Source organism: Ornithodoros turicata, chromosome 10 (genome assembly GCF_037126465.1).
Source record: "Ornithodoros turicata isolate Travis chromosome 10, ASM3712646v1, whole genome shotgun sequence".
Lineage (NCBI taxonomy): Eukaryota > Metazoa > Arthropoda > Arachnida > Ixodida > Argasidae > Ornithodoros > Ornithodoros turicata.
Window position 1 is genome coordinate 30,078,825 of NC_088210.1, and position 14,481 is coordinate 30,093,305.

The 14,481-nt window shown below is 44.9% G+C and overlaps 1 protein-coding gene across 1 annotated transcript in view; it reads right to left on the reverse strand.

Moving 5' to 3' along the window:
* The window catches only part of LOC135370508 (uncharacterized), a 79,073-nt gene that overhangs the window by 63,780 nt on the left and 812 nt on the right, over positions 1 to 14,481 (reverse strand). The window contains exon 2 of the mRNA XM_064604272.1: positions 12,752 to 12,846. Within this exon, the coding sequence (XP_064460342.1) occupies positions 12,752 to 12,805 (54 nt within the window). The 5' untranslated portion in view covers positions 12,806 to 12,846. The remainder of the gene's footprint in view (positions 1 to 12,751; positions 12,847 to 14,481) is intronic.

Consider the following 14,481-nt stretch of genomic DNA (forward strand, 5'->3'; position numbering starts at 1 on the left):
ATTCATCATCATTAATTTATCTGTTGTTGTTGTTGTTACGCCTAACCAACAAGCGAACTTTCCATACGCGCGTCGCAAAAATCACGTGCCAAAGTTTCGTTGCGAAGCCCCCTTCCAAGAGAAACAGCACGATTGTTTCGGGGTCACACATGCGGAAGGTTCGTAATTTGCAACATATTAAATACGAAACCATACCCCACCAAATTAATTCCTCCTCAGTAGACCAAGGCAATAATATACCGCCATACTTCATCAGAGCACACACACACACACCGGGGCGCGGCTGGCACCGAATGTCCGTGCGAACGAGCTAGCGAATATACACATTCTACCTCAATGAAACGGCTGGGGCAAAAATTAACTCCCACATGGGAGCAGGGCGCCCAGTGCACAATGTTACCGTATTAGGCTGTGCGTTACTAATGAGCGCTGCCGCAGAGGACCGTCGTTATGCGTTGGTAGGTGCGATTTTGCGAAACGCGTTACCTGCTTGGCTTTGTTTGAATGTGTTCTGGGAATATGTTCCGCAGTCGAGGCGATGTTACGTATAGAACATGACGCCACGCAGCTGGTGTTAATCATACGACGCCGTTTAGCGAGGGAAATTTCAAATTTGCCCCCTTTGCCAAAGTTCCTCCGCACCCTAACTACTCTGCAGGTGGATGAGTGAATACTTTACAAGAAGACACGAAGGAAGAAATAAAATCTGGCCATCTTCCAATCCTGGGCCCGCTTGCACGTACGTTGAGAAAATTCTTCATTGCCGTCCTCGGTAGCTTTCTTTCTTTCTCTTTCTTTATTTGCTTTCCAGGTCACAGGTAATTATAGAAGGGAGTGGTAACAGTGAAGTAAAAAAAATGTCTTATTCCAGGGTCGGTTCCAGTTGTTGTGCGCTGGCGAAATAACTTAGAAATCTTAGAAATGAAGTTCACCGCATAGCACGCTCCTAGCCAACCATCATCTGGAATTATGTCGTTATATGCCCTGATTTGCTGAAAACGGGAGGCGTACGCCCTTTTTGTGACAATTATGAACAGCATAAGTGGGGCGGGGGGCGTACGCCGCTTTGTGGGAATTTGGATATATTGCCTAACGCCTTTCTCTCTCTTCCAATCAGAAGCGATAACCCTATCATTCGTGGTAACGGTTGGTGCAGAGCGGGCTATGCGGTGAAGTTCTGCCTTTACAGTGCAGGTAGCTAGATATGTAATGAGGAGAGGAAAAGAGCGCATACCTACACTCTTAAAAATGAACTTCACCGCATAGCACGCTCCTAGCCAACCATCATCTTGAACGATATCGTTATCTGCCCTTATTTGTTGAAAACAGGAGGCGTACGTCTTTTTTTGTGATAATTATGAACAGCATAATTGTCACAAAAATAGTCGTACGCCTCCCGTTTTCAAAAAATCGGTGCAGATAACGATATCATTCGAGATAATGGTTGGCTAGGAGCTTTCTATGCGGTCAAGTTCATTTCTAAACGTGTACACCATTCACAGACACGGTTGCTTTTGATTGCAACGTTTTTGAGTTGCACGGGTGTTGTTTCTTTCTTTTTTGCTTTTTTTTAAACGGGATGCGTGCGCCTTTTTGTGGCAATTTGAATCGTTACAAAAAGACGCATACGACCCTCTCTCTCCTCAAATCAGGAGCGACAACTGTATCAATCGGCATATGTGGTTGGCGCGGGGCGTGTTTGCTGTGAAACCGTATGAAAGAAGAAAGTCACTGAAAAGGTTAGCCAGCTGTAGGACTCGAACCCACATCTTCTGGATTGCCGGTCCAGGGTTGAAGCTTTGTATGTATTTGTCCTTTCTATGTTGTTCCAGCCTCAGAAGATCAGTTATCTCTTGTGAAACCGGATGTCGTTTTTGGCACCAAACCGGAAGAGGTGAAAAAAACTAACTGGTGGACAAACTCCATCGTACTTGCAAATTTTGTCTGGGCAAGAAAACACACACCCGAGACTCGTCACCCGAGGAGTTCTGCTGCTCCCTGTAATGAACACTCCTCCCACACACGAAAGACGAAGAAGAGACATCACCCCCGCATATACGCCTTCCTGAACTGCATATGCATGCACGTATGCATAAGTACATCATATACGAGTGCACTGGGACGCGATAACGCAAAACCAACAGCAACCAAAAGCCATTTAAAAAAATTCAGATTAAGACATCTCATGAAAGTGTGTGTCTCGTTTTACCGGATAGCGCGAAAGGTTTGGATGTGTGCAATTTGTTTTCCAGAAAAAAAACTCACATAAACATGGCTCCGCCACTCCGGGTATAACGAGGAGGAGAAGTATGATGCCACGTCATTGATGACGTTACAGGGGCTACTCGTTCTGGTTCGCTGGTCAGTGGGGGCCAGCGCCCTGTCCCTTTGCCGCCGTAAACCAGTTTTGCCAGTTCCCCCGGAAAATTGGGGATAGAAGGAGTGGCCAAATCATGACCGAGCCAGGAGCAATGCTCTTTCAGAACCCCGAACAGCCGAGTAGCAGACGACAGCGGAGTCGCAGGAAGCATTTCTCTGGACCAATCAGCGAGCGTGGCCCCTGTAGCGTCAGCGCGAGGAGGTCCCAAACAGATCACGGGCTGGCTCCACCGCCGTTGCGCACGGTCGCTTTTTGCGGCGTACTTTAAATTCAATTTATGCGATAATTATGACTCTATGGGGTGAAATAATTCTTAGGGTGCATCTTACTGGCCGGCTTAGCAGTTTTATACAAAGAAATCAGGGTGTTAAAAATGACTTCTGTCCTACTTTAAAATAGAGCTTCGCCGCATAACACGCACGTAGCCATCCATCGTCTCGAACGACATCGCTCTCTCCTCTGATTTGTCAAAAACGGGAGTCGTGCGCCCTCTTGGGACACTTACCGTGTATTCACAGGAGCGACCTTCTCGTGGAATATTCTCGTGGAAGAAAAAACGAAAACACTGCTCACGGAGCCGAAATTCCGTCCCATGTTAAGTTGAGCATTCACACGGTGCGGAATATCGGGAGTGGCGTTCTGCACGCTTAGCAGACGACACTTAGCAGACCGTCACCGTCTCCGTCTTTTCCTGTCGTCTGCTACGTAATATCTTGTGGCTGTGTCACAGGATATTCCCCACGGTTAGCAGTGTACGTGAAGACACGACGTCGAGCGCTCGTGCTCACGTGACAGCAGAAAGCCATGACGTTTATTCGCATCCTCCGCTGTATAGTATTCTGGGGAATGTTGGGGAACTGGAATTCTGGGGAACCGCTGCCGGCGCGACGGACAAACTTTATGTGACGTCAGAAGCACACTCTAAAAACAGAACTTCACCACATAGCACGCTCTTAGCCAATCACCATCCCCATCGTTCTGCCGCCTGATTGGTTTAAACGAGAGGCATACGCCTTTTTGAAACACTTATGCAGTTCAAAAAAAAAGACGTACGCCCCGCGCTTTCCACAAATCGGGCGTGATAAAAGTATCATTCTGTGCAGTGGTTGGCTTTCTCCGTGCTATGTGGGGAAGTTTTGTTTTTAGAGAGCAGTTAGGGTGTCACACTAGGGATCCAGTTAGGGCAACTTCCACAAAAGGGGCGCACGCCCCGCGCTTTGCGCAAATCACGAGCGATAATAGTATCATTCTCTGCCAGCTTCTATTGTCCACGAGGACGAGAGCACTGGGGGGGGGGGGGGGGATGAAGATTTATTGAAGAAAAAAGGAAAGGTCAGCCAGACAGCGGTCGGCTTGCTATTTAAAAAGAAAAAAAGCAGAAAGAAAGAAAGAAGGAAGGAAGGAAGGAAAGAAGGAAGAAAAAATGAAAAATCACACACACGGTCACACGATCACAAGGCGATTTCAACGTATTATAGTCCTTTTCTGAAGCGCTACTTCGACGAGTCTGTCACCCCGATATTTTCTTTGCGATCCCATCCCAACAGAAATAGCGAGTGCGCAACGCACGGGCGAACCCTTCGTGCGCAGCGGTCGTTATCACACGACACGGCATCACACATCTCGGCAGGAAACAAGAGGCAGAAATGCGCAACACGCAAAGCGTCAGCAGCAGCAGCAGCATCGCGCTGAGACCTCCCGCCCGCTCCGGGGGTCTGCCGGGATCAGCTTCCGAGAAAGCCGCGGTCTGCACGCGACATTCATTTTCTTTCCTCTTTTTCGGCGACCGACCCTTCACATCCCTGTAACGGACGTGTGTGGGCGTAAAACCGCCCCAACTCGTGTCTCTAGACATACGACAAACTGCTTTATAATCGCATTAGCGTATATCGGCCGCGGGTTCTGTTGTCGAAAATGGAAAAGAAAGGCTTGTGCTATACGAGCAGGATATGACATGACCACGCGTCAACGTTACGTAAAAAAAAAAGAAAAAAAAAGACAACATATTATACGAAGAACTTTGTGGCTGAAATTGAGTTTGAATATTCAGAGACTTCGAAGGAGCATGGGGGAGGGGGGGGGGGGGTATCGTTTACCGAAAGAAAGAAGAAAGGAAAGAAGAAAGAGAGAGAAGGAATAATAAAGAGAGGGCGGTCAGCAAGTTGCCACCGAGAGAGGGAAAAAAGGGAAAAGAACGGGAAAAAGGAAAAACGGGACACACCAACAAGACACACGTCACACAGCAATTATCCGTTCAGGGCAAAGTTCGGTGGCCGTGCCACCTGGTGGTGGTCACCATCGGTTTACCATACGGTTCACCATAATAACTTTCAGTGGGTCACATTTGTTACAACGGGACACAGATTTGTTGGTCACATTAGTTGGCGTGCTAAAAAAATACTGTCATTACTTAACTGTCTAAACTGGCTAAAAAAACGCTATCATGATGCGCAAGAGAGTTTTCAATCTCGTGCCCCTTCTCTCGTCCAGTCTTCCACGTCACGTCAACCACCCAATAGTGATGCCACGCCCTTTCTTTTTCTCTTTCTCTCTTTTTGAAGTTGTATTTGGCGCCGCGCGTCCCGCGTCTGAAGCAGATCTTGCAGACGATCCTCGGCACCCAATAAAAGTGCTCGGCTGATCTGACGTCACAACAAAAGCCAGAAGGAAGCTGGGGGAGTAGAGAAGCGGGAACTAATAGACGACTTCAAACAATCCTAGAGAGCTTAGCGCCGCTCTGAACTGTGGGAACTTGCTTATCAGAAAGGAAGAGAAGGTGTCCAAACTGTTTCGGTTTCTCCTCCCTCGGCCCATAGTCCACGGGGTGTCAAGGTCAGCGAGAACGAAACGTCAAGGCCTGTTCTCCCTTCCTCGTGACAATAATTTCCAAGGATGCAACGCATGCGAAAGGAGCACTGGGATTTCCTGAAATCGTCTATTCAGTACGCCCGAAATACGACTAGTTGGCTGAGAATACACTCTTAAAAATGAACTTCACCCCATAGCACGCTCCTAGCCAACGATGATCTCGAATGATATCGTTATGTGCCCTGATTTGTTGAAAACGGGAGGCGTACGCCTTTTCTGTGACACTTATGCTGTTCATAATTGTCACAGAAAAGGCGTACGCCTCCCGTTTTCAACAAATCGGTGCTGATAACGATATCATTCGAGATGATAGTTGGTTAGGAGCGTGCTATGGCGGTGAAGTTAATTTTTAAGAGTGTAGAGTCACTAAATAAGCTACGTAGCTTATTTAGTGACTCTAGCTGAGAAGAGAGCGATGCGAATTATCCTTCCCGCGCGGCGTTCGTCCTGACCGCCTCCGGGTGATGATCTGTTTGCTTCGGATCGTTCTCTTTCAGGTAGTTCAGGTTTGGCTCATTTGCATAACGAAGTTCGGGAATTTAGATCACGAGGTACGTTCGGCTTCCCGGGGTGTTTAATAAGGACGATGGATTTGAATAATAGAGCTGGCTCCAATTCTGCTATCTCGTATTTCCCAGAAAACACCTAATTAACACGTTTAATTAATTAGTTTTAGCTAATTAGTCGCCCAGTAGTTGCATACGGTATCCTTGGTGGTGGTGGTGGTGGTCGTGGTGGTGACGAAAACCGGCTAAAAATGAACTTCACCGCATAGCAAGCTCCTAGCCAACCATAATCCCGACTTATTCTGTTCTCTGCCCCGATTTGTGGAAAACGGGAGGCGTACGCCTTTTTTTGTGACAATTATGAACAACATAAGTGTCACAAAAAAGGCGTACGCCTCCCGCCTCGGACAGAACTTCACAGAAGTAGTTGTAGTGCGTTGTCCCCTCTTTGTTTGCTGATTCACTTTGTAAAAAAAAAGTTGATGTAAGCAATCATGTTACATGGCGTACATTAAAGCTTCTGGCAGGATCTTGTTCGGCTCATGCTGCCACAGCGCTTAAAAGTAACACAACAATGTGGTTTGCTTGCGAGGGTATCGGTAGAAAATGACGCAAGGAGCTCGAGTTCTCAGACACATGACAAGGACAAGAAGAGCTCGTGTTTCTCAATTAAGGGGGAACGCGCTTTTTCTTCCTAACGATGGAAACGAGAGTGAAGATTAACTTTGGTTGCGGTCAACGCCGTCATTTTTCAGTCAAATAGCCAGTAAAGGTATTGTATTCAACTTTAGTTCGGTGAATTTTTATATATTACACTTTTATATATATACACTGATCACACCACGTTTCATAGGAAGATATCATCTACCATTTAACCATTCACAAGTAATCAATTGATTCCTTTCTTTCCGCACCCTTATTTGTCGAGTGCATTTATTATACCTAATGTTTTTGCTTATGCTTGTGATGTTCATATCTGTACAACCCCACACCCCATGCAATGCTCGCAAGAGCCTTTGGGGTATTGTAAATAAATAAATAAATAAATATTTAAAGTGCACCAAGTCGATGCGCCGCAATATACAGGTTGTCCTATCAGGTAATATAGTCTAATCTAATGTCCAATTGTGTTGTGTAGTACACCCTCCGTTTATCTGCGGGACCTTAGCGTATTTACAATAAATATATAAATAAATAAATACAGTGCACAGGGCAATATTCAGTATGAACATTCTTATGAAGTACGAAACTGAATAATATTTTTAGCACACTTTTTGCTTTAGTGTACACTCTGCGGTCAAAGTCTTCAATATATGCTTCCGTTAACTGCAAAATTATGCTGAGTTTATCTATGAGTGATCGAAGCCTTTGCGTGAATTGGCATTCTATGACCTTCCTTCGAAGATATCTCGTTGGTTGGCAGCATTTATTACCGAGCGAAAAAAAAAGAAAGTGAGGAAAGGCATTTGATTGGGTAATGCAGTTTCTCCGATGCCGCTTTCAGGCGGATGTGTCAAAGGCTTCGCTTGATATATTTATGTCAAAAGTTTCCAGACGAGACTTTTTTTTTTCGCGCTTTTTTAAAGCGATAGCTTCATAGAGCAAACCAGCGCGCAGGTACGTCCGTACCTTCATAGTATACACGGTCACGTGAAATGCGTTGACATTTGGCATGTGTTAAAAAAAGCTAACGCAAGTGCTCTTTAAAAAAATCGCACGACTCAGAAGACGAACATTCCTTACGAAATCATTTCGACTTGTCAGTTATTTTGTGCTGAGTCTCGGGTATCTCAAGTGAAGTGAATATGCAGCAGACATCATTGGACTAAGAAGCACGTCAGCGCTCCTCCAAGGACTTTCCCAAATCAAACGACGCCGTTACATTCAGTGCCTCTGACCTTATAAAATATTGACAACGAAACATGGCATGCGTATGAAAATAGATGTCGAAAGATAGCAAAGAAGCTGCTGACTTTAAAGGATCGCTTTTAGCGGGGAACATCTTCCCGCGAATGGGAACTCAAAAAAGTATTGATACTTCGTCCAGATTTCCTGCTTATGATACTTGCGTTGACACAGCCTTGTTGTATGTGACTCAGAGGTAGGAAATCTGTTGGTCATTTAACACAACGAAAAGAAGGGGAGACAAAAGCACAGCTGCATTAAACAGTATTGATAAGAAATGCCGTGGTCTCACGTCCGTCTGAAATTGTGATTGAAAGCGTTTTCATGCGTACAGGAATTTTCCTTGTCCCTTCCATGATAATCATAATTCCTGGCTATATGTCGCGAGATGACTTATGATTTGATTGATTGATTATAAAAAGAAAAAAACCTGGCCTTTTTTACTGGCCGCGTCAAAGAAAGCCCGCGAAATACGAAAAGTACCAGGCGACAACGAGCTTGTGCTCAGCGATTGCAGCGCGCGTGGTCACGTGTTTTTATTATCATTATTGTTATTATTATTTGCAGTAGTAGTATTACACGGGCTTTCTTTGAGGTCGGAAAAGAAAGTTACAGAAAGCGTACCTTGTTTGAAATACTTCGGTCAGGTGTTTTTTCTCAACGTGCTTTACAACTTTCCGACTGACCTTTCAGCGCATGTTCTGTGACCCTAACGGGGCAGAAGAGGGTTCCCTACATATTCGACTGCGCCTTGGCGCGCGCCAATAGTCTTTCGCTGGACAGCCACTATAGGATACGACGCGAGTGTGAAAAAGGTCCATTGACACCTTAGCCCTCGAAACCAATATTTTGGAAGGAAGTTCTTAATTAGTCTCATGTAATTAATCAATTATGTACGATGGAGCAAATACTGGCGACTATACGATACGCGACTGCTAACAACATTCGGTCGGTTTCATGCGTAGAGAACGCTCCGTTTGTTTGTTTTAATTCTTTAAATCTTCACTCTTAGAAATGAACTTCACCACATAGCACGCTCCTAGCCAACCATCATTTCGAATGATATCGTTATCTGCCCTGATTTATCGAACACCGGGAGGCGTACGTCTTTTTGTGACAACTATGAGCAGCATAAGTGTCACAAAAAAGGCGTACGCCTCCCGTTTTCTACAAGTCAAGGCAGATAACGATATCATTCCAGATGATGGTTGGCTAGGAGCGTGCTATGCGGTGAAGTCCATTTTAAGAGTGTTGGTGCGCGTTAGGTGGGGCACCCTGTACTGATTTCTGTTCATTTCACACCAGTTAAAAAAGAACGAATACCTAACTTTTTTCTTTTCTTTTCTTTTTTCTAGCGTTTTTCTTTTTCGTCAGTTTCTTCGTAGACCTCTTGCATATATGCACCGAAATGACCGAAAGGTACTCTCTTAACGAATACGGGCACATTTTCCATCGCCTCCTCTTGCCTATTACGTGTAACGTCGTTTGTACCGACCGTTCATAAAGTACACGAGGTATCCTATATGCACGACTCTTAATATAATATTCTCATACACGCTCCTAGATCTTTTCGCCATATCACTGACGTGCACAATGAATATTTGAACAGCGTTTAGCTAGCTCCTAAGGCAAGTCTTCCTCCTATTACAATTATCTTGTCACTCTATGTTACCAAGTCTTCGGTCTTAGGCGGAACCGCTCAAGTGATGTATTTGAATCAGCGTTTCAATAAAAAATCGCTGCTAGTACTGCTACTCTTTCATACAATTCCTCACAGAAAGAAATGACGTTTTTACTGTTAAATCTCCTGACAATTGAAACACGGCAATGAAGCTTCGTAAAATTTATTACAAGCTTTCGCGTGGTGGACCACGCTTCATCAGGTACAATTTATTCTGAAAAAGATGTATTAGCACTCGTGGAAAACATGACAGCGGGTAGGAGTGGCTATATTTAATGGCTGAATAACAGAAGAATGGTGTCACGAGATGATGGCGTCTTCGTCTTCATCACAAAGATTTAACAACACTTATGCTTCGATACGGGTTTTGCAAGAGATAAGTTTGCCCTCTTTTTGTCCGTGGTGTTAGTACAAGTGTACCAATGCTGCGTATATTTAGTTTTCATATACAGGGTGTCCCAGAAAACGTGTCATTGAATTATAATAAAAAAACTACACCACCTAGAGTCATGGGGTCAATGGCATTTGTTCTTACTGGGTTTTTGCCACCTCCTCATGTGAATGTCGTGTAACGTAAGTTTAATTATGTAAGTTTTTGCGAGCTCAAGTCGGAAATTTGCCTAGTAAAGGTCACTTTTTTACCCCACCAATGTGAAGAGCGTGTCTAATTTAGTCAAATTAATGATAATTTACAGGGATATTCAGGGGCTATCCCATCGGAAAAAATAGCCGAACATCATGCTCTACGGAGGTCGCACAGAATAGCGCACGATGAATTTTTCAGCGCAATCTTTGTCAGTCCGACGAAAGGAGGTTGGAAACCCAGCCCTCCCCGACATCGCAGAAAGAGATAAAACAGGCACGGCTTATCACGTCCGACTTTCGCTGGGATAATGCTTTCCCTCTCCGAATTTTAGGAACAGTTACTTTTTCTACTATCACTCTGTGGGCTGGCTTCGGAACCTCCTTTCGTCGCACTGAGAGCGATTGCGCTCAAAAAGTCATCGCGCACTATGGTCCGGTGCTCCGACAAGCATGATATTCGGCTATTTTTTCCGATGGGATGGCTCGTGAATATCACTGTGAATTATCATGAATTTCAGTGAATTCGGCACGCTCTTCATATTGGTGGGGTAAAAATGTGACCTTTACTTGGCAAATTTCCGAGTTCAGTTCGCAAATATTTACATAATTAAACTTGGAGTACATGACATTCACATTAGGAGGTGGCAAAAACCTAATGAGAACAAATGCTGTTGAACGCATGATTCTAGGTGGCGAATTTTTTTATTATAATTCAATGACACGTTTTCTGGGACACCCTGTATGTCACGTACCTGATGAAGCGCGGTCCACCACGCGAAAGCTTGTAATAAATTTTAGGAAGCTTCATTGCCGTTTTTCAATTCTGTACTCTACTATTGGACCCGACTTTTCCCACTCTACCGAGCTCAACAACGAGCTCATTTTGCCCCACATTGAGGGTCATTCTCTAGCTCATTTACCCCAAATTAACGTACTGTACAGAACAAACGAGTAAGGCGCTAAGTTATGATTACACCCGCCTTCGCCTCACCCCGTATAAACATCGGAGAACGGACGAAGAGCCACACACGAAGAGAGACTTCTTAGAAGAGCAAATACAGAAGTGGATGTTTTTGACGGCCGGCCGAACAGAGTCGGAAGATCAGTCTCTGACGATCAATCCGCTGGACGAACACAATTTCTTCATGGTCTTTCTACATTAGGTCCGGATCAAGGGAGATTACTGGAGCCCGTTGCCGGGTTGGTTCGTTAGCCGATTATAATATCCAGGATGAGTCTCACGGCACGCGGGGTGAGGTGGGGGGTGGGGGTTTACCGTATGATTAGCGAGGGCACATTGCGATGTTCGTACTCAATTTTACGTCGCAGTTGCGTATCATCAGAGTCAAGGCTTCTGTTTTCCTATTGGTGCTCAGACGTAAGTGATCTCCCCCAGAGTTACCGCCCGCGGCAAACCGGCGGCTGGCGGTTGCGGTGGGGGGCTGGCCGTGCTGTCACCCGCCTGGTTCCGAACAGTGATGGGCACAGTACCCCAAAACTTGTACATAAAAGTTTTTTTTTTCGACTTACTCGTCCGTGCATCTCTTGGTATATATACTATGATCATCTTCTACCATTTACCATTTTACTTCATACCATTTTCTCGGTGAAAAGTGCTGCTTCAAGACACGAAACTTATTGGATATTTTTCGTTTTCTTTTTGTCTTTGCATGTCCAGTTGGGTACTTGAGTACTTGATGGGAAAGTACTAAAGAAAAAGTACTTAAAGTACGCACAAAGTACTCGATTGAAAATGTACTCAAAACAAAGTACAAGTACTCAGAAATGCACTTAAAGCAAAGTACACGTACTCAGAACTGTACTTAAAGTAAAGTACAAGTACTCAGAAATGTACTTAAAGCACTCCCCATCACTCAGGTCCCGAATAAAGTCCAGAAAACATGCGGGTCCCCTTCTTTTAACGTATCGGCTCTTCTTGACATAAGTGCTCAAAATAGGCATACGCGCACTCACATCGTGCAACCAGGCGAATCGAAACCTAAAATAAGGCTTCAATCCCACATTTCTGTGTGGAGATTGCCACGGCTCTCTGCTAGTTTTTCGGCGAGGTAAGCTTTGCAGGCCTGGTTATTTAAAAAAAAAAAAAAGTTCACCGCATGTCCTAAGCCATGAATGCGTATGTCGTGTAAGGCAGTTGCAAAGCAGCGTGAGATAAGCGCCAGTCTCGCGCGAGGCGTCGTCGTATACATTGCTTGAAACGTAGATCGAGCTCAAGAACAAACGCGCAGATACGAAAGCATCGAGCGAGGCAGTCTTGGGTATGCAGACAACAGATCTTAGTTTCGTTTTTCAGCATTTCTTTCATCTTCCTTTCTTTTCAGAATTGAAAATAAATTGAATTTAATTGTAAAGAGGAAAAATGTGAAGGTGTAGGCTTCGTCAACATGCAGGCTGGCTACCCCATGTAGCATAGTTTTTCAGAGAATGCCAGCTATCTGCTGGTTTCGGCTGACGGATACCAACTGTGCCCACTAAACAATTGAACAAAAACAAGTGAAGAAACTAAAATTTGCAAAGCAAGCACAAACGACAGAGACGTTCAATTCGGCAGCGCTGAACTGAATCTGCTTCGAAACGAAGCGTGGTCGCGTGCATTTACGCGAGCCTGATAGCAACGTAAAAGCATTTCCCCCCCAAAGAAAGTCAGCGGATGATGACGTTTGCCGAAGCATAACCGAAATAATCGCAAAAGTTGAGATATAAATGTAAAAGCAAAAATTCGATGCTTCTTTTCCACTAAATCGAACACCACCCAGAAATATTATGCATATAGACCTATGGCAGGGAATATGATCAAAGTCTTACCAGGAAGATCAAAGTCACGCTGAATATCACGATCAACTTGAAAGGCAACCTCATCTTTGTCCTTCAGTACCAGTATTCAGACTCGTTCGGCGGCTCTACAGAGAGCAACAAAGACTCGATTTCAAAACTCGAATGAACGCTGACAACTCGGCCAAAAGAAACTTTCTCAAGAGCGCATTCGAGTTCGGCCGGATTTGAAACGCGCCGTCCGAGCGCCCGGTCCGAGGTTATATACCCTCGTCCCCACCACAACTTATCGATCCCGTGCGGACATCGCGATTGGCTCGTTTCTGTCGACGCGAAGACCCGCCCATTTCGGTAAACTTTTGGGGTATACCCTGTGGAAATGATGCGAACGGCTCTTTCAAGTGATGACGAACGAACAAGTGTTTGAAAAGGGGTACCGAAATTTGTCACGTGTATTCTATCGTAACTTCTGATTGGAACGGCTAATTAAGTGAGTGGACTACTCAGTTGTAATGAAGTTAATGGGATGAATCCTATATGCGTGCGACACAGTGCACTCTTAAAAATGAACGTCACCACATAGCACGCTCCTACCCAAACATCATCTCGAATGATATCGGTATGTGCCCTGATTTGGTGAAAGCGGGAGCCGTACGCCTTTTTGTGACACTTATGCTCATAATTGACACAAGGTGTAAGTGTCACAAAAAGGCGTACCCCTCCCGTTTTCAACAAATCAGGGCAGATAACGATATCATTCGAGATTATGGTTTGCTAGGAGCGTGCTATGCACTTTTAAAAATGAACTTCACCTCATAGCACGCTCCTAGCCAAACATCATCTCGAATGATATCGTTATCTGAGCTGATTTGTTGAAAACGGGAGGCGTACGCCTTTTTGTGACACTTATGCCGTGCTATGCGGTGAAGTTCATTTTTAAGAGTGTGGGGTGAAGTTCATTTCAAAGAGTGTGGTTTATCCAGAAGCGCAAGCACCGGGGCTGTTGTAAAGAACTGGTGTAAAGGAGGTCATTATACTGAAATAACGTTTTTAAATAAATAAAATTATTAGAGTGACGTGGTAAGAGCTTTATGTATAATTACCGACATGTGTGTCAAGTATGGTCGAAAGCTAAAACAACAAAGCCCCACCTCCCACCCTTGTAGGGGTTGCACAAGAACTAAAGTGAGGGGGGTGTCGCCGAACATTTCGGGGTGAGGAGCTCTGGATAAATCACTGGTTCCACATACGACATGCTATCCCGTAAAGACAGTTGAAACGGGTGAAATCATATTTTACTTGGGGGAGGGGAGACTTACGCCTGTAAAGCACACTTTGCCACATAGGGTGCTCTGTAGTGGCAAAGCCGACTTGCCTGCAGTCGCGCTGCCTGTCGTATTGTATCACCAGTTTACGTGCAGCGTATTTAACAGTGACAATAAGCCCGCGAGAAGCATTTTTGCTTAAAACACTGCACACGTTGTTAACTTCACGGTCTTCACAATTAGCCAATTCAGATTGAAGTAAGTTTGCAGAGCACTTCGCAAGTCCTTAATTTCGCGATGCATGTTCAACACGGCTGCGTGATAGGACACCGGAAATTGTCAGTGCATGACGTTCTTGGAACTTTGGTGAACTCGACGTACACGGTCAACTTTAATTATCGAGCTACGTACGCGGTTTTGCCTAGCAATAGGGGGACTGCTCTGTACTTATTTTTTAATTGAATAGCAAGTCGACCTTCCGTCTGACTGGTCTTTCTT